General features: G+C 32.8%; 1 protein-coding gene and 1 long non-coding RNA gene across 4 annotated transcripts; both read right to left on the bottom strand.

Moving 5' to 3' along the window:
* Positions 1 to 34: 34 nt before the first annotated feature.
* On the bottom strand, positions 35 to 22,539 carry LOC118766094 (protocadherin beta-6-like). 3 transcript variants are annotated; one of them, XM_036509355.1, is made up of 5 exons: positions 22,279 to 22,539; positions 9,701 to 10,329; positions 1,106 to 1,664; positions 585 to 729; positions 35 to 420 (listed from the first exon to the last, which is right to left on the bottom strand). In XM_036509355.1, the coding sequence occupies exons 2-5, from the start codon at positions 10,306 to 10,308 to the stop codon at positions 341 to 343; spliced, it is 1,392 nt and encodes a 463-aa protein (XP_036365248.1). In that variant the 5' UTR covers positions 10,309 to 10,329; positions 22,279 to 22,539; the 3' UTR covers positions 35 to 340. The 3 variants fall into 3 exon arrangements, with proteins under 3 accessions (XP_036365248.1, XP_036365246.1, XP_036365249.1); XM_036509353.1 differs by having other exon boundaries at positions 36 to 420; positions 1,106 to 1,679; positions 9,716 to 10,329; positions 22,279 to 22,538; XM_036509356.1 differs by lacking the exons at positions 9,701 to 10,329; positions 22,279 to 22,539 and having other exon boundaries at positions 39 to 420; positions 1,106 to 2,207.
* Positions 7,801 to 9,674, bottom strand: LOC118766105. Its single transcript, XR_005002031.1, has 3 exons — positions 8,933 to 9,674; positions 8,469 to 8,596; positions 7,801 to 8,304 (listed from the first exon to the last, which is right to left on the bottom strand). It is a non-coding gene; the product is annotated as an uncharacterized LOC118766105 (long non-coding RNA).
* Positions 22,540 to 26,467: the final 3,928 nt, after the last annotated feature.

Below are 26,467 nucleotides of genomic sequence, written 5' to 3'. Positions count from 1 at the left end.
GTTAGTTAAATGATATAATAGCAAAACTTTTATTTTGTTTTATGCTACAAATGGATGATGTAAATATAGAAATTAGAATTACACTAAAACAGGAGCTTAGCAAATTAAATATAACATACAATGAGCCCAATATACTGTCATCAATGATAATATAGAGAAGGGTATTTGTAGTATTTCATGTATCAGAGATGTAAATCAAGGGTCATAATAGATGCCCTGCAAGGCCCTTTATGTGTGATGTGTGAAAGAAACATAGAGTTGATATTTTTATATGAATATAAAGTATTGTATAAGATTTGGTGTGTGAGAGAATCATTTAACAATAGTCATGGAACATCTACTATGTTGGCTGTAGATAGGTATCTTGTATTTGTTGTCCCTTTAGTATTGTGGCTGCAACTGGATTGTCATTGGTATATTCTGCAAAATATCAAATATACAAACACAAATTACATTTCAATATAACAACTCCAATATATAAAGATAGAAACATTGATCTTGTATTACACTAAGCATAACATTATATATTGTCCTACAGTAATAAAGGCAATTACATTTATATGTTATGTTTTGATAAAAGTTACCTGGTTCTGCAGGTATCTCATCATATGGTTTAGTCTTGCCATTACTCTTGCTAGCTTCTCTGTCCTTTTGGGATGTTAAGGTGTCACTGTTGTAAGACATGATGGAACTGGTACGACGTCCTTGACTATGGATTGAATCACATCTCTGGTGATTAGAAAAAAAAGCAGAGTGAAGCATAATGTTAAAAAGAAGAAACATATATATTTGTATTCTAGAATGTTTCTGGTAAGACACAAGAGAGGAATGCTTTTAAAATGAGCAGAAACAGTATAATTGAAGACAGTCTTAGTTAATGAAAATAACTTGGAGTAGACAATAAACAAAACAGAGATACTAGTTTAATGAAATATATGGAAATTTTAGATTTATGAATTCTGTAAATTGTAAAAATATGAAAGAGCCATTATGTTTTATGGAGAAGGCATAAAGAACATAACATGTATATAAAATAAGAGATTTCAAATATATTTTGATGAATGTTTCAAAAATATGCCATAGAATTGTTTAAAATAATATTTACCTGAGGCACAGGTGGAAGTCTCCTTTGTGTTGTTGAGAATTTCCATTCATCTGGTGTCTGTTCCATCTCCAGAAAAAACTGACTTTTAGATTTTATTGTCTGAAGATTTCGGTTAAATATCTCTTCTGCATTTCTCGTTATTGCAACAGGATTGTTGGTCTGATACAGTAATTGTCTCATCTCAGTCTGAGAGAGAAAGTTGGGATTCTCTGCTGTTGTGGGTGAGTTATTTGTGTGATTAATACATCTGAAAACACACAGTGTTATGGACACTACAATAGCCACAGATAGTATTACAGCTGCTGCTACAATGATAATTACCCAAGTCATATTCAGGTCGTGACCAGACTGGAATGGCACAGCAGTCAACATTGGAGATGTATCATTACTAACAAACAGTGTTAGTATGATAGCAGTTGTTGCTGATTGAACTGGAGTACCACCGTCTTTCACTATAAACTGCAGCTCATATGTTCCTGCATCATTTTGGTAAACTGTGCGAGAGAAAGATAACACACCAGTGTGTGAGTTCACTGTAAACAGGTTTTTATCATTGGATCTCAGTATTCCATATGTGAGGAAAGCATTGTTTCCAGTGTCTTTGTCAGATGCTCTCAGAATTGTGATGTCCTTCTTACTGTGTGGATGGTAGTGGACATCTAGATTGTAAGGGTCATTATTAGGAAACGTAAAATACGGAGCATTATCATTTTTATCTAGAATCTCAATAACAATATTGGCAGTGTCATTCAGAGAAGGTGTTCCATTATCTTTCACTGAAACCTTGAACTTATAGATGTCTTTCATTTCTCGATCTATTGGATGTGATGTAGAAATGAATCCATATTTTGTCAGTTGGAAAGGAATGTTATCATTGTTGTTATCACTGATGATAGAATATGTAAGTTGGCCTCCATCTCCAAGATCAGGGTCTGTAGCATTGATGAAGCCAATAGGGAAGTCAACTTTCTGGTTTTCATAGGTGAGGAATTGGAATGTCTCTTTGGTAAAATGTGGTTCTACATCATTGACATCAGTTACTTTGACAGAGAAATATTTTTTACTTTCTAGTTGAGGTGACCCCATATCACGACACACAACAGATACTTTATAATGGTCCCTTATTTCTCTGTCAAGGTGGCCCTTAACAATTATTTTATATTCTTTAGAATCCATTTTGGCAAGTTTAAATTTATCATGTTTTAAATCACAGCTAACCTCACCATTAGGTCCACTATCATTGTCGGTGACCATAACATAAGCTATAAAACTATCTACTTCACTGTCTTCTGAAACTGCTGTGGAACTCTCTGATAAAGGAGATACAAAATCTATATTTATCATGGGAGCAGAATTTTGGTTACTAATTACGTGAATCTGTACCATTGTTACAGAACTTAGGGAGGGACTCCCATCATCTTGTGCTTCAATGTATAATTTGTATGTATGTTTTCCACCAAAACTAAAATTATCTTTTAAATATATCTCACCATTAGTTCTCTTTAATAAAAAATATTTCTGGAACAGAATGGGAGTTTTATGGTTGAAATGGTAAGAAATCTTTCCATTGTGTCCAGAATCTCTATCTGTTGCTTTTAAAGTAAGAATTGGTAAATGTCTTTGATGTGAATTGCTTATAGAGACATTGTAGACTTTCTGTGAAAATACAGGTGTGTTATCATTGACGTCTGTCACAGATATGTGTACCTTGAGTGTAGCTGTTTTGGGAGGGTTCCCTCCATCTTTAGCTTCCAGGGTCAACATATATGAGTCTTTGACTTCTCTGTCTAATGTTTCTTCAAGAATAAGTTGAGGTATGAAGGCACCATCATTTTGTTTTTTCATGTACAAAGAAAATGGATCTCTTTGACTAGCCATTATTTTATATGAAATTTGGGAATTCAAGATGGTTATATCCCTATCTATGGCAAATGGAATTATCCTTCTGGTTCCTTTAAAACTATCTTCAGTATATTTAACAGTGATTTTATCAATAGAAAATTCTGGAGAATGATCATTGATGTCTTCTATTATTATTTTCACCTTCAGGATCTTCAGAAATCTTTTATTTTCCCTTACTGCTACTTTAACAATTCTGGAACATTCCTTGTTGTATGTACACAGAGACTCAGCATCCAGTGTTTGAGTAGTGTATAGTTTTCCTGAGTTGGTGACATTAAATAAGTGAGAACCACTTTCAACTGTCCTTTGTAGTTGTGTAAATGTAATGAGAGTGTGTTGTTGATGTGTGAGAGGGTATGATAAGTTGGAGTCAACAGCAATGTCTCCTATATAGGTGTGAGGACTGCCTTCTTCCTTGACATGGTATGTAATATCTATGGACAGTACAAGAGACTGTCGTAATTGTAGCAAACACACCAGGTAAATGATATTTCCATTCATGTCTGTAGGTCGTCATTACTCTCCTATGAGATATTTCTAGAATTACAATAGGTAAAAATTACAAACAGAGACAAAGTAAGATTAAATATATGTCAGTGAGCAAAATTTTTTCTAAAAACAGTTTTGCTAAGTGATTCATTCTTGCAATATATAGTTCAGGTTTAACATACATAAATGTGTATTTGATTTGAATTTCAAAATTATTTTGTCAGCAATAAGCTATAAATTGGTTTCCAGCCTAGCATCCAAAGGAGCCTGTGAACCTGCTAAAGTAAAGCAGGAGAACCTTGAACGAAGACCTAAATTTGAGGATTCTGCATTGTAAAATGCATATTTAATCACAATAAGGCTGATCAAGACAAACTAAGATTTTCAAAATACTTTCTAAATCTACAGAAAGAGTTCAAGTTTTTTAGACAATTTTTAAAACATGACTTAAGCTTAAAAGTGTCTGTGTTTGCATCTAAAATTCTTACCCCTGCGTCAAGAGCAGCATCAGCTTTCTTATTAAATAAGTGATTTTGGTCTTTGGTTAATGTGATGTATTCAGTAACATATTCAGGTACATATATTATTCAGTTGTGAAATAAAACTGTGAAAATGACTGGCTATTAGTTACTAAAATCAGCTTGTTGAATACATAAATTTTTGAAAAGTATGGGAGTTGCGGAAAAAATTCCCTTAAATAAAAAGGGTCTTATGTTAGAAGAGCGATAAGGAGTGATGGTGGAAGGGTTAAATCCAGACACATGAAATACTATTCATAGTTATACAGGTGACATGGAGATAGAGTGATAGATGAAAGGGTAATGTAAATAGCGGTAGATGGAAACATAACAAGAATACACTGGGTAAGTGACCGAAATGCAGCCATCACCACCATGAGTCATCATTCATCATATTTTTTAAAATCATTTCTTTTATGAGTTTCGTCATCACCACTTTGGTCCATGTCTTCCAGGGTCTCCTCTTCAACATATTCCAACTACTTCAAGTAGTCAACACTCTCTTGCATACTACATCTAATTTCTATTACATTCAGTTTTTCTTTTACCCCATTTGTTTTCTACTGCTCAAGCACTTAACATTACAAATCCAGTGGAGCAAGCTTCGTTTCTTTCTAGCTTTTAGAAATCCTCTGTATTCAGGCTCCATGTGTCTCTACCATGCAGCATTGTATTTTGTACACATGCATTATACAATCTGCCTTTCATTCTCAGAGAGAACCATTTTGTTATGAGCAGAGTTAATAACTCCCTGAACTTATTTCAACTAATTTTTGAAAATAGAAATAAGGCATTTCTAAATCTCTCAGAGAGATTTATGCAGTAGCAACACAATAAAGTGATAGTATGTTGTCAACTTAATGTGACAGTCCCATGAAAGGGAAGAATGCTATTGTTATTTAGTCCAAAAGGAAACAGTGTTTCCTAGGGCTAAATAACAGTAGCATTCTTCCCTTTCAAGGGACTGTCACATTAAGTTGACAACATACTATCACTTTATTTCAATTAGCTTTTACTCTGGCGACTATACCTTCAACAGATCCACCACCATAGATAATTAGGCCCCTGATGTAACAAAAACTATCAACAATATCAAGAAATCCTTCCTAAAATTTGAACGGATCAACTTCCTGTGCAGTTTTAGTGCCTTTGCATTTGCTGCAATGTTTGTTTTTTCCATTAGCCAACTTGTAATACTACTACATTTCTTGTGTGTCTATCATTTACATTCAGTGCATCATATGGAATTCCTACCTACTATTTCTCTGCAAATTGAACATGGCTGTTTTCCTGTTGGTGTGGAAACAGCAATGTTCAATAACCAGAAAAGGAATAGGTAAGAAATCCATATAATGTAACCTACCTACTAATATTATAGTGACTATGAAGTTTACTTTCAAGCCTCTTGATTCTAGATTTTGCTTCTACAACTGGAATTTACACTCTAAATTCTACAACACATTCAACTAAAAGAGTGAGTCCTTCAGTACATAGGAATTCTTATGGACAGCTGGCCTTAAACTTGTTATATACTCGAAGATTACAATAAATAAGAGAGCTGAAACCTGGTTGATATCTGCTTTCATACTAAATTCTTCATTCTATTCATTACTGACTTTTCACCTGATTGCACATCTGCACCCTCATAAGCAATTCATATATATGACCCACACATAAACATACACAATTTCTATATACCTATTTAATTATAACAAAGCTGTGTCTGAAGTTTTCCTATTAAATGTTGGCCTTCAACTTTGTACCATTATGTAATATTGTGTAAGTTTCTTTATCCCAGTAATAATTTGCTTGGATATTTTAAGAAGATATATCATTAATTATAGCAAGTGAAAGACATGGCAAGTGATTTCTCATGAGTTTTAAGAAAAGTAAAAGTAGTTGGGCATTCTTAACTTTCTACTGCTGGTTTATTCATGTATTATATTTTCACAGTGAGTCTATTGATAAAACATATGTAATTTCTGTACAATGAGAAAGGATTATACCAGAACAGCACTAATAATATAGATATCATCTTACAGATTAAATTAACCATAATTATACAATAATATAATTCACATTATGACTATTTTTTAAATTTCAATATAAGAAGGTGAAAAAGAACACTGACACATAATAGAAAGAAAGGAAATGTATAAAGAAAATATTGAACATTAAGGATACCATTACAATCAAAGAAATAACAGGAAACAAGAAAAATAGTTCTGAATGTTTAGTAACAAACAGAAGGCAATGGTTCTCCTAGAATAATGCACAACAAAGTATTTGCTGAAAGAATAAGATTCTTATATTAAAAAAAAAAAAAAAGAAACAGAATTAAACATGTATTCATGACTAAAACAATAAAGTCAGATATTGTGTCAGTTGTTACTTTGTATCATCTAGATTGTAAATTATCTAACAATGTTTCTTTCTTAATGAAATAGGATTTAAGATACTTCGTGATATTGCTGTTGCATAGAAACTGTCTAAATACTATCTATATCTATGCAGATTATATCTAAGATGCAAATACACTGTTAAATATCCTAACAGCTTATGTACGACTGGATATCAATGAATATTTATTGAACCACAGAAAATTTATTGAACAAATTACACAAGAATTCTACATATATATTATTTTATGACCAATCAAATAAAACTATTACAACCAAAACGAGCCCTGCAAGCAACAACTGCTCTGTAAATGTGCCTTTACTTCAGAGATATTACAACAGCTGCTGCTACTGTTGGTAATGGTGGAAGTGATGGCTAGATGTCTCTATCCTCTACTTTCTCAATCCCTATATATATATATACACATATACACATATAACATGGCAGACATTTTAGATATTAGCCTTACCCTGTCTTTCATTAGAAACACAAATAATATAAATGTTATAATGAATATGAAAAGATATTAAAGAGAAAGAGAGAGAGAGAGAGAGAGAGACTTACCTGCATTGTTTAATCCTTCACTGTAGTTGTGTGTGATGGATGATGTGTATCCTGCTGTAGTGTTCCACTCTAACTGCTGCTGCTGCTGTAGTGGTATTATAGTGGTACTGCTGCTGTTGTAGTAGTGTTCCTGTGTTACTGCAGCTGCTGCTGCTGTTGTAGTGGTGGTGTTCCTGTGTAACTGCTGATATAATAGTGTGACAGGGCTTGTATGAGATGTTAGCCAGATGCTGGTGTGTGCTAGTTACAACTCTATGTCCTCCACACACACAACACACAATTGTGTGTATGATGAACAAAGAAAAAAGCTATCAGCCTCACTTTCAATATTGAAGGAAATATAGCAAATCTCTCTCATCCAATAGGAAATTACTGCAATGGTGTCTGTGTCACACAAACACATCGAACAAGAGAACTCACTTTACACTGAAGTAGATTCATGATTTTCATAAGATCACATTATCATATTACGTATTTAGGGCTTACTAAAAAACAAATCTGATATTTAGTGTTAAGAGTATAATTCTGATTGTATGAGAGTTTAAATACTGAAAAATATTCTGTATTTGGTTGAGACTATTATAACATCATGAACTGTTAAGACTTAGGGTAAGAAGAGGAAATACTGTATAATAATGTGAACAAAATGGGCAACAAAAGTAAATCCAACACTCTAATCATTTCCTGATATAACAAAACTAATAAAATAAATTCAAATCAATGTTTATTAAACGTTTTAATTGCATAAACAAACAGTTTTAAAAATTCATTCATTAAATTTTGTGTATCATTATTATAATATATTGTATTTACACGTTCTAATTCTAGAATAAAGAAATAATAACTTGAATCTGAATCTGTGAACTGTGTGCATGCATGTGTGTGATTCATTCTACCAGATTACAACATTTGAGATTAAGATCATTAGTTAAATGATATAATAGCAAAACTTTTATGTTGTTTTATGCTACAAATGGATGAAGTAAATATAGAAATTAGAATTACACTAAAACAGGAGCTTAGCAATTTAAATATAACATACAATGAGCCCAATATACTGTCATCAATGATAATATACAGAAGGGTATTTGTAGTATTTCATGTATCAGAGATGTAAATCACATTAAAGGCATGTTTTGTGTGATGTGTGAAAGAAAAATAAAGTTGATATTTTTATATGAATATAAAGTATTGTATAAAATTTGGTATGTGAGAGAATCATTTAACAATAGTCATGGAACATCTACTATGTTGGCTGTAGAAAGGTATCTTGTATTTGCTGTCCCTTTAGTATTGTGGCTGCCACTGGATTGTCATTGGTATATTCTGCAAAATATCAAATATACAAACACAAATTACATTTCAATATAACAACTCCAATATATAAAGATAGAAACATTGATCTTATATTACACTAAGCATAACATTATATATTGTCCTACAGTAATAAAGGCAATTACATTTATATGTTATGTTTCGATAAAAGTTACCTGGTTCTGCAGGTATCTCATCATATGGTTTAGTCTTGCCATTACTCTTGCTAGCTTCTCTGTCCTTTTGGGATGTTAAGGTGTCACTGTTGTAGTTAGACAGGTTGGAACTGATGTGACCTTCTCGACTATGGATAGAAACATATCTCAGTTGATTATAGAAAAGATAAAAAATTATATTGATACAAATCTAGATCTTACCTAATAAAACAGTCATTATATAAAAAGTGTTGTATTTCTATAATAGGCATTGAAACTGTTTAAGTATCACTAAACAAAAATGAATAATTAATTCAGAAAGTCACAGATAAACAATAAATTTTAAGCAAAGGAATAAAACTGCTCATACACATGAGTTTCTAAAATTGATAATTTATATAAATATTTGAACATGTGTGAATAATCACTAAAATACTTTTGCATTTAAAATCAAAAGGATATCAGAGACATAAAATGATATTTACCTGAGGAACAGGTGAGAAGTCTCCTCTGTGTTGTTCAGAATTTCCTCTCATCTGGTGTCTGTTCCATCTCCAGAAAAAACTGACTTTTAAACTCTATTGTCTGAAGATTTCAGTTAAATATCTCTTCTGCATTTCTTGCAATTGTCTCATCTCAGTCTGAGAGAGAAAGTTGGGATTCTCTGCTGTTGTAGGTGCGTTATTTGTGTGATTAATACATCTGAAAACACACAGTGTTATGGACACTACAATAGCCACAGATACTATTACAGCTGCTGCTACAATGATAATTATCCAAGTCATATTCAGGTCGTGACCAGACTGGAATGGCACAGCAGTCAACATTGAAGATGTAACATTACTAACAAACAGTGTTAGTATGATAGCAGTTGTTGCTGATTGAACTGGAGTACCACTATAAACTCCAGCTAATATTAAAGACTTTAAGAACATGGTATTTTGTTATGCAACCACAATATATTACAAAGTAGAGTAAATGTTTTTTTAAGTCAATACCATGTTCTATTGTGTTAGCAGTGCTATTACATCACTTGCTAAGGTCAGCTCATATGTTTCTGAAACATTTTGGTAAATTGTCTGAGAAATATAACACATCAGCGTGTAAGTTCAGCACCCAGCACACTCTGTAAAGTGGTTGGTACTAAGTAGGACATCCAGCTGTAGAAATCCAGCCAAAACAGATAGCTCCTGTCAAACTGTGCAACCCATGCCAGCATGGAAAACCGACATGAAATGATGATGATGATGGATCTCAGTATTCCATATGTGAGGAAAGCATTGTTTCCAGTGTCTTTGTCAGATGCTTTCAGAATTGTGATGTCCTTCTTACTGTGTGGATGGTAGTGGACATCTAGATTGTAAGGGTCATTATTAGGAAACGTAAAATACGGAGCATTATCATTTTTATCTAGAATCTCAATAACAATATTGGCAGTGTCATTGAGAGAAGGTGTTCCATTATCTTTCACTAAAACCTTGAACTTATAGATGTCTTTCATTTCTCGATCTATTGATTGTGATGTAGAAATGAATCCATATTTTGTCAGTTGGAAAGGAATGTTATCATTATTATTTTCCTTGATGATAGAATATGTAAGTTGGCCTCCATCTCCAAGATCAGGGTCTGTAGCATTGATGAAGCCAATAGGGAAATCAACTTTCTGGTTTTCATAGGTGAGGAATTGGAATGTCTCTTTGGTAAAATGTGGTTCTACATCATTGACATCAGTTACTTTGACAGAGAACTGTTTCTTAGTCTTTAACAGAGATGATTCCAGGTCATGATATACAACAGATGTTTCTTTGTCAAAGTGTCTTCTAATAATAGAATGTAACATCCCCATTATGTCCAACATCATTATTAATTATTGCACCACAAGCTAAAAAAGTAAACAGAATAATGATCAGTGAATTGTGACAGACACTATAATCTGAAGAACTGTAACATTAATAAAGAAGGTACAAAAAATTCTCTAGCAAATCTAAATGATTTATTTTAAAATTTCTATCTACAAGCTAGAAATAAACTGAAGGATAAATTATAGTTAAAATATGAACTCTTTGTCCATTTTGTTATATCTAAACCCTGTATATTTTTTATTACGAGATGTTAATAGTTTAGAAAACTATAGTTGATTTTTATTAACATTTGACACATGTACACATTAATATTTAAAATACCCTTCTTTGGAACAGAATCTTTTATTATCTTTTGCTTAAAATTTTCTGCATAAAGTTCCAATGTAATTGCCAGTGCAGTACAGTCTGTTTTTGGTGTAGAGTTTCTGAAGAAAGAAAACAAAGCTCAGAAGAATGCATGAATTTCTACATCAAATTTTGTGAATTAGAAATATTTAGCATTCCTTACTAAAGATTGAAACATCTCAGAAGCATAATAATTAAGAGGTAGAGACATGGCTAAGTGGTTAAGAAACTTACTATCCGACTATAGTGGTATTGGGTTTCATTCAAAACCTAAGAATGAAACCCAAGAGTTAAAGACTCTTGCCTTGGGTTTCATTCTTAGGTTTTGAATGAAACCCAAGGCAAGAGTCTTTAACTCTTGTACTATAGCCCCAGGACACCTAAAGCCTAGTGAATGGATTTAGTAGATGGAAACTGAAAGAAGCCCATATATATATATATATCACATATATGCGTGTGTGTGTGTGTGAGTGTATGCATGTGTGAGTACCCTTGTCTAGACACCACCTGATGGTTGTAAATAAAATGTTCATTTCCAGTCTTTCACAAAAAATATCTAGCTATAGGAAAATATTACTTTGCTTGGAAATAGGTAAAGGTTGCAAACAGGAAGGGCATCTGCCTTTAGATAACTTGCCACAACAAGCATAGGGAAGTGGATATTATATTATGATGCTGAAGACGATGAATATAATGTAACTCACATGATAAACTATCATCCTAACACAGACATCGTTTATGAAGAGAATTATTTAATTGAGAGTTATACGTTCTATTAATACAGAGCAATGAGTTCTGGGAGTGATTTTTTAAAAGTATTTATCTACAGATTAGGTAAATATTCATTAATAGTAATGTGAAAGTGAGTTTAATATGAAAGGATAGACATGCAAGTTGTTCAGAGGGATATTAAAGTACCATTAGGAATGATTAATTCAATAAAAGTGAAAATTTAAACATTTAATTTTAAATCATGTCATATATAATATACACACATTTTTTTCTTTTACTTGTTTCAGTCATTAGATTGTGGCCATGCTGGGGTACCACCTTGTGGAATTTTAATTGAACTAACTAACCCCAGTACTTATTGTCTTCTTTTTTAAGCCTAGTACTTAATCTATTAGTCTCTTTTGCTGAACTGCTATGATAGAGAAATGTAAATACACCAACACCAGTTGTCAAGAGGTGGTGGGAAACAAACATAGATACAAACACACGGCTGGCTTCTTTCAGTTTCCAGCTACCTAATCCACTAACAAGGCTTTGGTCAGCCCAAGGCTATAGCAGAAGACACTTACCCAAGGTGCCACATATCGGGAGTGAACCTGGAACCACATGTAAAGGTTGGGGAAGTAAACTTCCAACCACACAGCTATGCCTGCACCATAAACATACACATAATACTCATACACACCCACGCACATATATTTTAGTGGATTCCTCAGTCTAATGGTTAATATTATAGCCATTAGACTACCCAGAGATGATTTTTTTACAGTAATGAAAGCTTGTTTAAGATGAGCACACTTTTTGGAAATGCTGATTGTAGAAAGTTTGAGTAAATGCTTGCCACAAAGTCAATTAACAAAATACCTCAAGCTTTTCTATCAGAGAATTAGTCTGACCAATCCTGGTAAGCTAAATGTGCATGTGGGGACCAAACCAGAAATGTCTACATCCTCACACATACATTGAATTCTAGGAGCAGTGCTTTTGGAGTTACAGAAACTTTTATCACAAACGAGAGGATGAAAAGAATATTTATAGCAATAACAAAGTGTATTTAATATGGAAGAATGGTCAAAGGCTGTGAAAATTTAATATTTCTATTAAAGCAGACAATATTAAAACGATATGGCAATTTAATATTTTCATTAAAGCAGACGATACTAAAACAATGTAGCAATTTAATATTTCCATGAAAGCAGACGATATTAAAACGATATGGAAATTTAATATTTTCATTAAAGCAGATGATATTAAAACAATATGGCAATTTAATATTTTCATTAAAGCAGACGATAGTAAAACAATATAGCAATATAATATTTTCATTAAAGCAGATGATACTAAAACAATGTAGCGATTTAATATTTCCATTAAAGCAGATGATATTAAAACAATATGGCAATTTAATATTTTCATTAAAGCAGACGATAGTGAACTAATGTAGCAATTTAATATTTTTATTAAAGCAGACGATACTAAAACAATGTAGCAATATAATATTTTCATTAAAGCAGATGATATTAAAACAATATGGCAATTTAATATTTACATTAAAGCAGACGATAGTAAAACAATATGGAAATTTAATATTTCCATTAAAGCAAACGATACTAAAACAATGTAGCAATATAATATTTTCATTAAAGCAGATGATATTAAAACAATATGGCAATTTAATATTTCCATTAAAGCAGACGATAGTAAAACAATATGGAAATTTAATATTTCCATTAAAGCAGACGATACTAAAACAATGTAGCAATATAATATTTTCATTAAAGCAAACGATACTAAAACAATATGGAAATTTAATATTTTCATTAAAGCAGACGATAGTAAAACAATATGGAAATTTAATATTTCCATTAAAGCAGACGATACTAAAACAATGTAGCAATATAATATTTTTATTAAAGCAAACGATACTAAAACAATATGGCAATTTAATATTTCCATTAAAGCAGACGATAGTAAAACAATATGGAAATTTAATATTTCCATTAAAGCAGACGATACTAAAACAATGTAGCAATATAATATTTTCATTAAAGCAAACGATACTAAAACAATATGGCAATTTAATATTTCCATTAAAGCAGACGATAGTAAAACAATATGGAAATTTAATATTTCCATTAAAGCAGACGATACTAAAACAATGTAGCAATATAATATTTTCATTAAAGCAGACGATATTAAAACAATATGGAAATTTATTATTTTCATTAAAGCAGACGATAGTAACACAATATGGAAACAATATAAAAATGTAATATTTCCATTAAAGCAGACGATATTAAAACAATGTTGCAATTTAATATTTTCATTAAAGCAGACGATACTAAAACAATATGGAAATTTAATATTTCCATTAAAGCAGACGATACTAAAACAATGTAGCAATATAATATTTTCATTAAAGCAAACGATACTAAAACAATATGGAAATTTAATATTTTCATTAAAGCAGACGATAGTAACAGAATATGGAAATTTAATATTTCCATTAAAGCAGACGATACTAAAACAATGTAGCAATATAATATTTTCATTAAAGCAAACGATACTAAAACAATATGGAAATTTAATATTTCCATTAAAGCAGACGATACTAAAACAATGTAGCAATTTAATATTTCCATGAAAGCAGACGATATTAAAACAATTTAATATTTCCATTAATGTAGACGATACTAAAACAATGTAGCAATTTATTATTTTCATTAAAGCAGACGATACTAAATCATACGGCAATTTAATATTTCCATGAAAGCAGACGATACTAAAACAATGTTGCAATTTAAAATTTCCATGAAAGCAGACGATATTAAAACAATTTAATATTTCCATTAAAGGAAACGATATTAAAACAATATAAAAATTTAATATTTCCATTAAAGGAAATGGTATTAAAACAATTCGATATTTCCATTAAAGCAGACGATACTAAAACAAAATGGCCATTTAATATTTCCATTAAAACAGACAACAATAAAACAATGTAGCAATTTGATATTTCCATTAAAGGAAACGATACCAAAACAATATAAAAATTTAATATTTCCATTAGAGCAGACGACAATAAAACTGCTCCAAAGTTGGCAATGGAAGTACTTCGAATTTTTTAAGCAACATTATTTAAACACCGTTAATGAAATGTTAGTAAAAAAAGAAGAAAGGAAACAAAGAACTTATGGAGCTTCTCTGAATTTCTTTTTAGCACTTTATAAAGACTTTTTTTTTTTTCGATTTATGAATAAAACTTTTTTTGATTATCAAACTATGAAATATTAACAAGTTTTCTTTTTAGCAATTAATAAAGAATCCTCCCTTTTTTTTTTTTTATAAAAAAGGATTATCAAGCATTGTTAGAAATTCACAAAATATCAGTCAAAACTCGTAAGATATATCAGAAATTAATATCATTACTCACTCTTTGCCTTTACATGTAAATATCCATATTGAAAACATTTTCCTAAATTAATTTTGCAACAATATAAAATTAGAAATCAAAGGAGACGAATTTTACGATCTTTCATCGACGGCGAAGAGCGTCTGCTGACGGAACGCAGACGACAAATGTTGCAAGGGAGATGACTCTTGAGTTCTTAAAATTCCACATCGTTTTCAAAATATTAATATTTAGCAGAGGGTTTCGGGCGTTGGTACTTATCAAACTTGATAAGTTTGATAAGTACCAACGCTCGAAACCCTCTGCTAAATACATTGAAAACTGAACTTAGATGTTGCTCTTCATCCTCCATAGCAGGCACTCTCTATAGTATGCAAGACTACACAATCAAATAACAATACAAACTGGAGCTAAGAGACAAAAGGAAATTTTTTTTATCATCAGAGTTGATGATTGACTTTTCTGGGTTAATTTTTGATGCTGCTTACGAATCTGAAGTCCGATTTCCTCCATCAGGTCACATTTTCATGTTAATGATACCTGCTGTTTTCACTTATAGGATACGTAAAGCATGTTTATATAAAGTATATTAAATACAAGTTACGATAATTTCATGGCTTTTTATTGTACAAAATTAAAATTATTGTGTATAAATAAGTTAGAATACACTCAAATGCAAAACTTAAAATCTTTGGGATTTGAACTTTCTATTGTGTTTTAACTCAGGTTCATCCCCGTATAACATCCAACAGTAGTCAGTTAGCATTCCTGCATTCCAAAATCCTTGATATCGTTGTTCCATCGATGTAATATATTGAGGAAAGTGTTCCCCTTGTTCGTCAGACACTGCTCCAAGGTTCTCTGCAAAAAAGTCCAGATGTGAATCGAGGAAATGGACTTTTAGCGACATCCAACAGTCCATTGCAGCGTAGGAGTCTAGAAGACATTTCACTCCATTTCTAAATTCTAGAGATCTCTTGTTGCCTGGGAAATTTTCACAGAGCCATTTGAAGGATTCCCAGGCTCTAAGCTCAATCTCATCCAGTTCTGTGAGGAAGTGGTTGTCCTTCAGGAGTTCTTTTATCTGCAGACCTATGAATATGCCCTCCTTCAGTTTTGCCTTGGGGATTTTTGGAAATTTGGCCTTCACATATTCAAAATCTTTAGAGCTTTTCCTGGCAAATGTCTTCACGAATTGTTTCATGAGGCCAAGCTTTATGTGAAGAGGGGGAAGAAGAACATTTTCTGAGTTTAAAAGTTGCTTACTCTGGACACTAGAAACTCCTGGCTCATATGATTTTCGCAAAGGCCACTCTGATTGCACATAGTGCTTGTTAGTTGCACAACTGTCCTATAGGGATAAAAAACTACAATATTTGGTGAACCCAGATTGCATTCCCATCAACATTCCAATCACCTTCAAGTCTCCAGATATTTTCCAGCTGCAATTTGTATACTTTATGGCATTGAAGAGTACTTGCATGTATTCATAACACTCCTTCATGTACACTGAATGTCCTATGGGAATGGATAGTTTCTTATTGCCGTTGTGTAGTAGTACTGCTCTGAGGCTTCTCTTAGATGAATCAATGAATAAGCGCCATTCAGCTGGAACATGCTCTTTGAACTAACAGCGAAATAACACATCAGTGTCATTACTGAAACAAAGTGGTCTATCAACAGAGAAGCGTGAAGTCCGACCCCTATTTCTCTTCCTGAAATGAATAATACAAACATCTTTCTTAAGCAGACACTTTTCTTGTAGGCTAATAGTTCAGCTTTATCCTTCAACAATGACAAGTATCTAACTAAATCATTTAACTCTCCTTGAGAAAATTTCTGTGGTACGTCTTCATTTTCAATCTGCACCCACTTCTGTGTCTTCGACAGCAGTAATATTTTCTTCAGGAAATACATCTTCGTCAGACATCTGAAGGCCATTTTCTGGTGGTATTGAAATAGGAAGATCATCATCGTTGTGTGGTACTGGTCTTCTTGCTGATTCCAAGTTGGGATACACAATCTTATGCTTGGTCTTTACAGTAAACCCACATACATTAACATTGCAGAAATAACAGTCCAAGAAATGATCCTTTGGCTCTCTCCATATCATAGGTATTGCAACCGGCTTTGCTCTCTTCCTCTTATTTAGCCAATCTCTTCATCCATTTGAACAAACTGAGCAGATGATGTGCGGGGCCCAACTCTTATCTTGTTCCCCGAGAGAGCAGCCAAAGTAGTACTGTCAGATATTCTTGTGATGGCACGTTGCTGAGCTTTGATGGTAAATGAACCACAGACATGACAAAATATATCAGGACTGTTCTTGCAATGCCTTGATATAGTCAGAATTTACCTGTGTAAGACATTTACGTGTAGCGATACTGCTGATGGGAGTTATATACCTCTCTTATCTCATCAGAAAAACTGTGCCTGATAGAAGGAAACCGATAACATTTTTGAAATCTGCGGACAAAACTACATATAAAACACCATAAAAGATCCCCGCTGAAAATTGGCTGTTGACCAGTGATATTAATATTTTGAAAACGATGTGGAATTTTAAGAACTCAAGAGTCATCTCCCCTGCAACATTCGTCGTCTGCGTTCCCTCAGCAGACGCTCTTCGCCGTCGATGAAAGATCGTAAAATTCGTCTCCTTTGATTTCTAATTTTATATTGTTGCAAAATTAATTTAGGAAAATGTTTTCAATATGGATATTTACATGTAAAGGCAAAGAGTGAGTAATGATATTAATTTCTGATATACCTTATGAGTTTTGACTGATATTTTGTGAATTTCTAACAATGCTTGATAATCCTTTTTTATAAAACAAAAAAGGGAGGATTCTTTATTAATTGCTAAAAAGAAAACTTGTTAATATTTCATAGTTTGATAATCAAAAAAAGTTTTATTCATAAATCGAAAAAAAAAAAGTCTTTATAAAATGCTAAAAAGAAATTCAGAGAAGCTCCATAAGTTCTTTGTTTCCTTTCTTCTTTTTTTACTAACATTTCATTAACGGTGTTTAAATAATGTTGCTTAAAAAATTCGAAGTACTTCCATTGCCAACTTTGGAGCAGTTTTATTGTCGTCTGCTCTAATGGAAATATTAAATTTTTATATTGTTTTGGTATCGTTTCCTTTAATGGAAATATCAAATTGCTACATTGTTTTATTGTTGTCTGTTTTAATGGAAATATTAAATGGCCATTTTGTTTTAGTATCGTCTGCTTTAATGGAAATATCGAATTGTTTTAATACCATTTCCTTTAATGGAAATATTAAATTTTTATATTGTTTTAATATCGTTTCCTTTAATGGAAATATTAAATTGTTTTAATATCGTCTGCTTTCATGGAAATTTTAAATTGCAACATTGTTTTAGTATCGTCTGCTTTCATGGAAATATTAAATTGCCGTATGATTTAGTATCGTCTGCTTTAATGAAAATAATAAATTGCTACATTGTTTTAGTATCGTCTACATTAATGGAAATATTAAATTGTTTTAATATCGTTTCCTTTAATGGAAATATTAAATTGTTTTAATATCGTTTCCTTTAATGGAGATATTAAATTTCCATATTCTGTTACTATTGTCTGCTTTAATGAAAATATTAAATTGCTTCATTGTTTTGTATCGTCTGTTCCCAAGGAAATATTAAATTTCCATATTGTTTCAATACCATCTGCTTTAATAGAAATATTAAATTTCCATATTGTTTTAATATCGTCTGCTTTAATGGAGGTATTAAATTGCCTTATCATTTTAGTATCATCTGTAGGAATATATCAATCCCGTGTATGTATCTGATGTTAGTTTATATGTATACATACACATACAATTAAGGTTGAAAACTGAACTTAGATGTTGCTCTTCATCCTCCATAGCAGGCACTCTCTATAGTATGCAAGACTACACATACAAATAACAATACAAACTGGAGCTAAAAGATCTTTACAAAAATATGATCCCTGACATGGATAAGCAGAGATGGAGTACAAAGTGATTCCTGATATAAGTAGAGAGACGAATCAAACTAACACAACACTGCCAATGAGATTGGATTCTTGGCTACAACAAAGCCTCAATTCTAAGAGGGTGATGTGTATAATAAATCACATTAAAAAAGTAAAATTATGTGTGAAAAATATGAACATGCACTAACATATGTGATACACCAACATTTACACAAATGGCACTTTTAATATTTTACTAATCTAAGACGACAGGATGAGATTTATTGCTATATCAAGCAAATATCACAGCCCTTCAGAAGTTTTCTCCTCACCATGTTTAAAGAAATGTTTGTGTTGTTTAGTATTAGATCAATTATAGCCAAAAAACTATGATGAAAAGTGTTAGTCATAACAATCCTATCATTTGAAAAGTAGGAAATTTATTTTTGTTCATACATTGTGCAATTTATTGGGGTTTTGGTCTTTTCAGTAGATTCAACAACTAAATTATTGTGTGTGTTTACCAAACCTTGATGTATCTGGTGGTAAAAGTGTTTGGCATTAAGAAAAATGTTTGCCTGACAGGCAATACATCTGTTGCATTTAAAAAGGAAACAAAAGACTATTGTTTTGAATTACTCTTTAATTTGGAATAGTTATTTTCTTTACCTTTTAAAGACACTTCTATAAAGAATGGAGCTATTTGCAGATAGATGAATGGCTGCATTGAAACAGTGTTAAATTTAATGAATTCTAAACATGGTTCAATCTTAGGTTTTAGTAAGTTGACAATAATCTGTTTGTTAATGCAATTATTACTACAGTTCTATATTTAAGAGATGAGAAATTATGTACATTATTTAAATTTGACAGATAGTTGTCCTCATCTTGTTTGTTGTCAACATGTTTTGGCTGATATACCCACCAGCCTTCATCAGGTGTCTTGGGAAATTTTCGAACATGGATTCTCATTCCTAAGGTGTTTTTCGATGTTGTTGTTGTTATTATTATTATTATTATTATTACTCAGGTCACTGCCTGGAATCGAACTTGGAATCTTGGGGTTAGTAGCCCATGCTCTTAACCACTATGCCATATGCCTGTGGGCATATGGCGTTGTGGTTAAGAGCGTGAGCTAGAAAAAAATTGTGATGTGTGTCAGTATGTGAGTGTGTGTGCATGTTCACCATTTATTTTTCCATATTAAATTCCAATATAATTGTTATCATAACACTCTGAAAGGTATTTGTAGAAAAATTTCAGAAAAAAGTACCCAGCCATCTCAGGTGAATTTTCTGAAACCCTCTCCCCACCCACAGAATTTTTTTCCTTTTCACATCAAATTTCAATATAATCAGGGTTTAAGCTATCTGATGCATATTAGTAGAAATTTCATTTAAAAATAGCCATTTTTCTGAAAGTTATGACGAAATTGAATTACTTGTGCAGGTATGCCAAACCTTAAATTACAGAGGGTACAAAATGAGTAACTTCAGATTTCTCGTTATTTTTTTTTCCCTACCTGTTTGAAATCATTACATTGTAAGTAATGCCATCTATATTTTTTACTGTTGCATCATCTTAAGGAATAGAAATTGGTCAATATAGTAGCTGCTGAAGTGAAGTTAGGTTGAACATAGATGACAGGTATTTTTTTCTTTTCAAGAAAATTTTCCTCAGTTTGACCTGATTGTAATTGAGGTTACTAATAAAATATTTGGATAATTTTTGGTGTTAAACAATTAATATCCTTTTTTCAATGAGATTCTAAGTCAATTTTTTTTCCACACTAATGTCTAATTTGATAATTTTCAAGTTTCAAAAGTGATGTCTAAAAATGGGGTAGAATGAGTAATGCCTAATTTCAGTGACTTCATTTCTGTGTAAATATATCATGAAGAAGCTATAGAAGATATTTTATTTTGAGCTTTTTTTTTTTTTAGTTCAGTTTCATTAATTTCATGTGCTATTTTTCCACGAGCCTCTTTCATTTGACCTAGATATTTTAAATTTTGAGGAGGAGGTAAAGAATGTGTACACCACCCGTTTTTGGTGGTGGGTAGGTAAAAGGGATATTGAATGTTTCTTAAAGGAAAATTAAAAGTTAAAAAAAAATCTTTCCAGGTTTAGGCACAGGTGTGGCTGTGTGGTAAGTAGCTTGCTTACTAACCACATGGTTCCGGGTTCAGTTCCACTGCGTGGCACCTTGGGCAAGTGTCTTCTACTATAGCCTCGGGCCGACCAAGGCCTTGTGAATGGATTTGGTAGACGGAAACTGAAAAAAGCCCGTCGTATATGTGTATATGTATGTATATATGTGTGTGTGTTTGTCCCCCCAACATCGCTTGACAACCGATGTTGGTGTGTTTAGGTCCCCGTAACTTAGCGGTTCGGCAAAAGAGATCGATAGAATAAGTACTGGGCTTACAAAGAATAAGTCTAGGGGTCGATTTGCTCGACTAAAGGCGGTGCTCCTGCATGGCCGCAGTCAAATGACTGAAACAAGTAAAAGAAAAAAAAAAGAAAGAATCGTAATCTCTGTACTTTTCTACGTGATTTTTAAAAAAAAGATGAATTGGCAGGAGGATGGAGGAAATTAAAATTTTGAAAACGTGATTTTTAGGCAAAATCGTATTCTCCTATATCGAAAACAGAAATCCGGAGAAAAAAAAACACCGAAAACGGGTGGTGTACACATTCTTTACCTCAGCCAAGTTTTGTTGCAGTTCTAATTTTTGTCATAAAGGATGGATATTGATGTGTATAAGTCACTTTTCAAATGTAATTCTGGAAAATTGATGAGGAAAATGTACCTAATCTTGGCTTAATCATTTTGCCCCAGCTAAATTGGTCTTTCATATGAAAGGACGGCGATAATTTTCTGAAATAGTGATCAAATTATTTTATAATGCTTTTAATGCATTTAGGGAAGGCTATTTATTTTGCTGATATAATTTTTAAGGCAATCAATCGGTATTGGTCTCGAGAAAGTACAACTATACGTTCAGCAACTTTCGTAAATTTTTTTTTCTTTACTGTTTCTGTTTTGCAACTGAAGAGTGAAAAAGACGGTCGCACACGCTCATTGTCTTTCATTTTCACGCACACTCATACATACATACATAAATATACGTTTTGTTTTCACGAATGGCTTATGTTTATGTGCATGTATGTATATTTGTGTATGCATGTGTGCCAGCGTGTATGTATATTTGTATATATTTATAGGTCTGTGTATGTATGTAAAAGAAAATCAAGAAATAAAAATGTTTTACAGAAGTTGCCGAACGTATAGTTTCACTTTTGTAAAAGATATATTGTCTCAGTCAAAAATGCAGTAAAGCACCTCATTTTGAACCCCCACCCCACCCATTGATTTTTTTTTTTTTTTTCAAACAAGCACAAAACCTTGAATTTTCTGCAACTGTAGCCGATAAAAATCGATCCCTGTTCATGGCTGCACCACATATCAAAATATATGCAGCATGCTTTAAAGATAGAGTTTAAAACTTCTCACCTTTTGTAACAATAAAAAGCCTCAGTCCGCGAAAACTGGTGTTGGTCTGAATCGGCAAAATTTAAATAATGAAATTCGTTAATTTGGAGAAGTTCGTATGTCATGGGAAAACGAAAATGCTGACATTTCACCTTATAAGACGAAAATACTTTAATACCTCTCTCGGAAAGGGGTAGCCTCTAACGGCAGTTGTAACTTATACCTCGTGGATTATAAAACAACACAAACTTTACTATTTTGAATAAAGCAGTTCAGGTGCGCGACAAGTTATGTCCCTTGCAACATTTTTGCCGCCAGTATTACAAAACGTTCACACATTGTCACAGACACAATCACACAAAAAACATCGGTTACACTTGCATGCTAACACACAGAATCATCCATGCGTGCATACTAACACAAACAGTCACACGTACATATACACTTACGCGCAATATAAGCAGTCAATAAATATAATGTTCTGTTGTCAATGCAAGTTCGTCTACTTTATGTTGTTATGTTTCAAATTTTACATTATCCTTAGAATAATTTTAGAAAATGTTCATAAAATGGATATTTTAATACTTATGTCATGTTTATACATATTTGATCTGAAAATTTACGTGTGTTTACAACAATTTCCTTTGTAACGCTGCAATGACTATAAATGTGAAATTCCCGTGAAGAGGATTTTCGGAATAGCTGTCTTGTCTCAATCGGAGTTTTTTTGCTTTCTCCAGATTTCCAATTTTAACAGTCTTAGGGAAAGGCCTAACAAATGAAAAATGAAAAAAAAAATTTTTTTTTCCAAAAGCCCCACTTCTCTCAACATGCCTTTCGGACATCAGCGACCGCTAAAATTATATAATTTTCCTTTTACATTATTGTTCGTCCTGTTGTAGTTTACCACATTTTGAAACACTTGTAATCCGTACTTTTAGAGGAAAAAATTTTGTACCCCCTCTCCTCAGTCATACTTTTCAAGATAAAAGTTTTCTTTTTTGTTATTTTTCGTATGCCTCCCCCCACCACTATTCTTTTTCCAAGTAATACAAAAAGTGAATATTCATGTATGACAGCTTTTCATTTGGTTGGCTGAATGGCTTGAATGAACCAGTCTAAATCAACCAGTATGTTTACACTAAGGTTGGTTTGCATACTAGGAGTTATACATTGTATATGGATTTAACTTTTATATATATGTGTATGAATATTATGTATGTATGTGTTTATATATATATATATATATATATATATATATATGCATGCTTGTACATGTACGTGCATATGAATGTGTGTACGTGTATGCATATTGTGGCTGTGTATGTATGTATGTGTACATGTATATATATATATGTGCATATGTGCATATATATATATGCATGTGTGCATATATATATATATATGCATGTGTTCATATATATATATGTGTGCATATGTATATATGTGTGTGTGTACACACTTATGTAGGTATGTACAGGGCCCAGTGAATAAACTCATCTAAACTACACAAAAATGAAAATAACACTGACATCTCATTTTAACAGATATATTTACCAAAATTACATTAAGATATCTTGAAATACTAAAGAATAAATTTATTCAATAAAATCGCCATTAGCTTCAACCATGGCCTCAAGATGACTTCGGAATCTCCTGCAACTCTTCTGGACAGTCTCCATGTTTAAGTTGGTGAATGCTGCCATAATCCTAGCCTTCAGTTCATCTTTCTTGTTATTCCTTTTGATATTGCTGCACCTCTTATGTGTCCATAGCTTACGCTGGGTACATCTTATAGAGTTTCTACCTACGCCTTTTCTACAGATTGAGCAGGGCCATCTACCTGAAGGGATTTATGGTTTGACTGCCTTCCTACTTATTAAGACTTTGGTTTTAGCTAGGTTGACTCTAAAGCCCTTTGATTCTAATCCTTGTTTCCACACCTGAAAATTCTCCTCTAATTCTGATAGTGACTCAGCAATTAGAGCATGACCGTTATCTGCATCGCCCTACTGGCACTTGTGCCGGTGGCATGTGAACAAAACATTAGAGCGAGGTCGTTGCCAGTGCCACTGGACTGACTCCTGTGCAAGGTGGCATGTAAAAAACACCACTTGAGCATAGCCATTGCCAGTACCGCTGACTGGCCCTTGTGCTGGTGGCATGTAAAAGCACTCACTATACTCTCGGAGTGGTTGGCGTTAGGAAGGGCATCCAGCTGTAGAAACTCTGCCAGATCAAGACTGGAGCCTGGTGCAGCCATCTGGTTCGTCAATCCTCAATCAAAATCGTCCAACCCATGCTAGCATGGAAAGCAGACGTTAAATGATGATTGTGAGTTCACAGATGAGATCCAGATATTCTCTGCATAGAAGACAGTAATATTCAAACTTAGACTCCAATGTCTTTACAGGAGATTGTTACACAGGTTGAACAGGTATAGAAGCAATTAATTTATCCACTTAATTGCTTATATATATACATATATATATATATTGTGAGTGTACATGTATTTATGCATATATGTTTGTCTTAGCTAGCAAAGGTTTACAGTGATGTTCATGTCTACTGCAGGCTTGCTGATGCACAAGACGAATGGAAATGGTTGTATAGGAAGGTAGGCTGATCAGAGTTGGTTGTCGTATCCTTGTCTTTTCATTCCTTTTTCTTTTGTTTGCAAGGATGGTCCTGCATACGTTTTCAAAGGAGGTCAGTTAGATGCCATGCTCCATAGTCTTCATCAAGAACAGACACATGGTATTGAGGGATTTCTTTAGCGTTCTTGTACCACTTCTATGGTATTCCCCATCAGGTCAGGTGTAGCAAAAACCTCTCCTAGCCCTTCCCTTGTGGCAACAGTATGAAGGAAGACTGTGTTCTCATGCCAACCTTTTTCCCCATCTTCAGCAAGATGCTTCAGAAGACCATAATGATGTAGATGGCATCTACACCCAATATCTCTTCAACCGGAGGCACATGTAAGCTCACACCAAAACACTGAAACAACCTGTTCATGAGTTACTTTTTGCAGATAATACTGCTTGTTACCCACACAGAGATAGCCCTGCAATGCAGCATTTTGTGTTTGTATATATGTATGTTTATATGTGTATGTGTGCATGTATATATACATAAATATCTACATACACACTCAAATTTATAAAAACATACACACATATGGATATTATTACTCACCTTTATTTTATTGGGTTGTCCGGAAAGTTTGTGCCGATTTATAGTACCTTACCTTTCGACTTATTTTAGAACATGGTTGAGTCCATAAAATAGGATTTGACTACCCTTCCATTTAGAGCACAGTATAAGCTATCTTCTCATGGAAGAAGATTTATGTTCCTATAACCTGTGTTAATTCAGTAACCCTTTAAAATGGAAGATAAGAAAGTTCATTTTTGGCACTTGATGCTTTGGGAACTAGATAAAAATTGCTGCAGCTCGGCTGGGATGTGTTACCCCACCCTCCATATTTACCAGATATTGCTCCCTCAGATTTCCACATATTCAGGTCTCTGCAGAATAGTCTTAATGGTAAAAATTTCAATTCCTTGGATGATGTAAAAAGATACCTTGATGAATTCTTTGGCATGAAACCACCTCAATTCTGGGAAGAGGGTACTTTCAAGTTAAAGGAAAGATGGAGACGCATTCTGCAACAAAATGGTTCATATTTGGTTGATTAAAAATGTAATGGCAAGTATTTATTGACCTTTTTCTTTCCTTTAAAAATAGTCACAAACTCTCCGGACAACCCAATATATGGTGGCAACCTAAAGAAATTACTTTTTACTGTGGTGTATACTTTGAGGTACAGTTTTTTCATCAGTATAGATTGTAGTTGCACTTTTCCTAAACAAATATAGTTACTGTTTAAATTGTATGTAATACATGTTTTGAAAAATTTTTATTCATTAATTCTAAAATATATTTATTTCAGCACTATCCAACCTGATCTAATAAATCCTGCTAACTGCTCACCCTTATACCAAAAGCTTGAACTACTGCACCCTTTTTCATACATTTTAATTCTAAGTTGTTTTTTTAATATTTGGAACATCAACTGTACTTTTCATCTTAGTTTCTTTAATCTTATAGAATTTTATGGGATGCAAAAATGAAAATTTACATTTTGTTGCTTTTTTATTAGAGAAAAATGAGCATCACCTATAACTGTTATAAGGCTTCCATCACTTCC

This window comes from Octopus sinensis, linkage group LG14 (assembly GCF_006345805.1).
Source record: "Octopus sinensis linkage group LG14, ASM634580v1, whole genome shotgun sequence".
Taxonomy (NCBI): domain Eukaryota; kingdom Metazoa; phylum Mollusca; class Cephalopoda; order Octopoda; family Octopodidae; genus Octopus; species Octopus sinensis.
Note: the sequence above shows the minus strand (reverse complement) of the source record. Positions and strands in the feature narration are given on the sequence as shown.

Coding starts and splice junctions, on each gene's coding strand:
- LOC118766094 (XM_036509355.1), bottom strand. CDS start 10,308: ATGATGTTGGACATAATGGGGATGTTACATTCTATTATTAGAAGACAC. Junction 1,665..9,700: donor CTCACATATGGAATACTGAG/ATCCATCATCAT, acceptor TGGAATACTGAG/ATCCAATGATAAAAACCTGT. Junction 730..1,105: donor GACTTCCACCTGTGCCTCAG/GTAAATATTATT, acceptor TCTAATCACCAG/AGATGTGATTCAATCCATAG.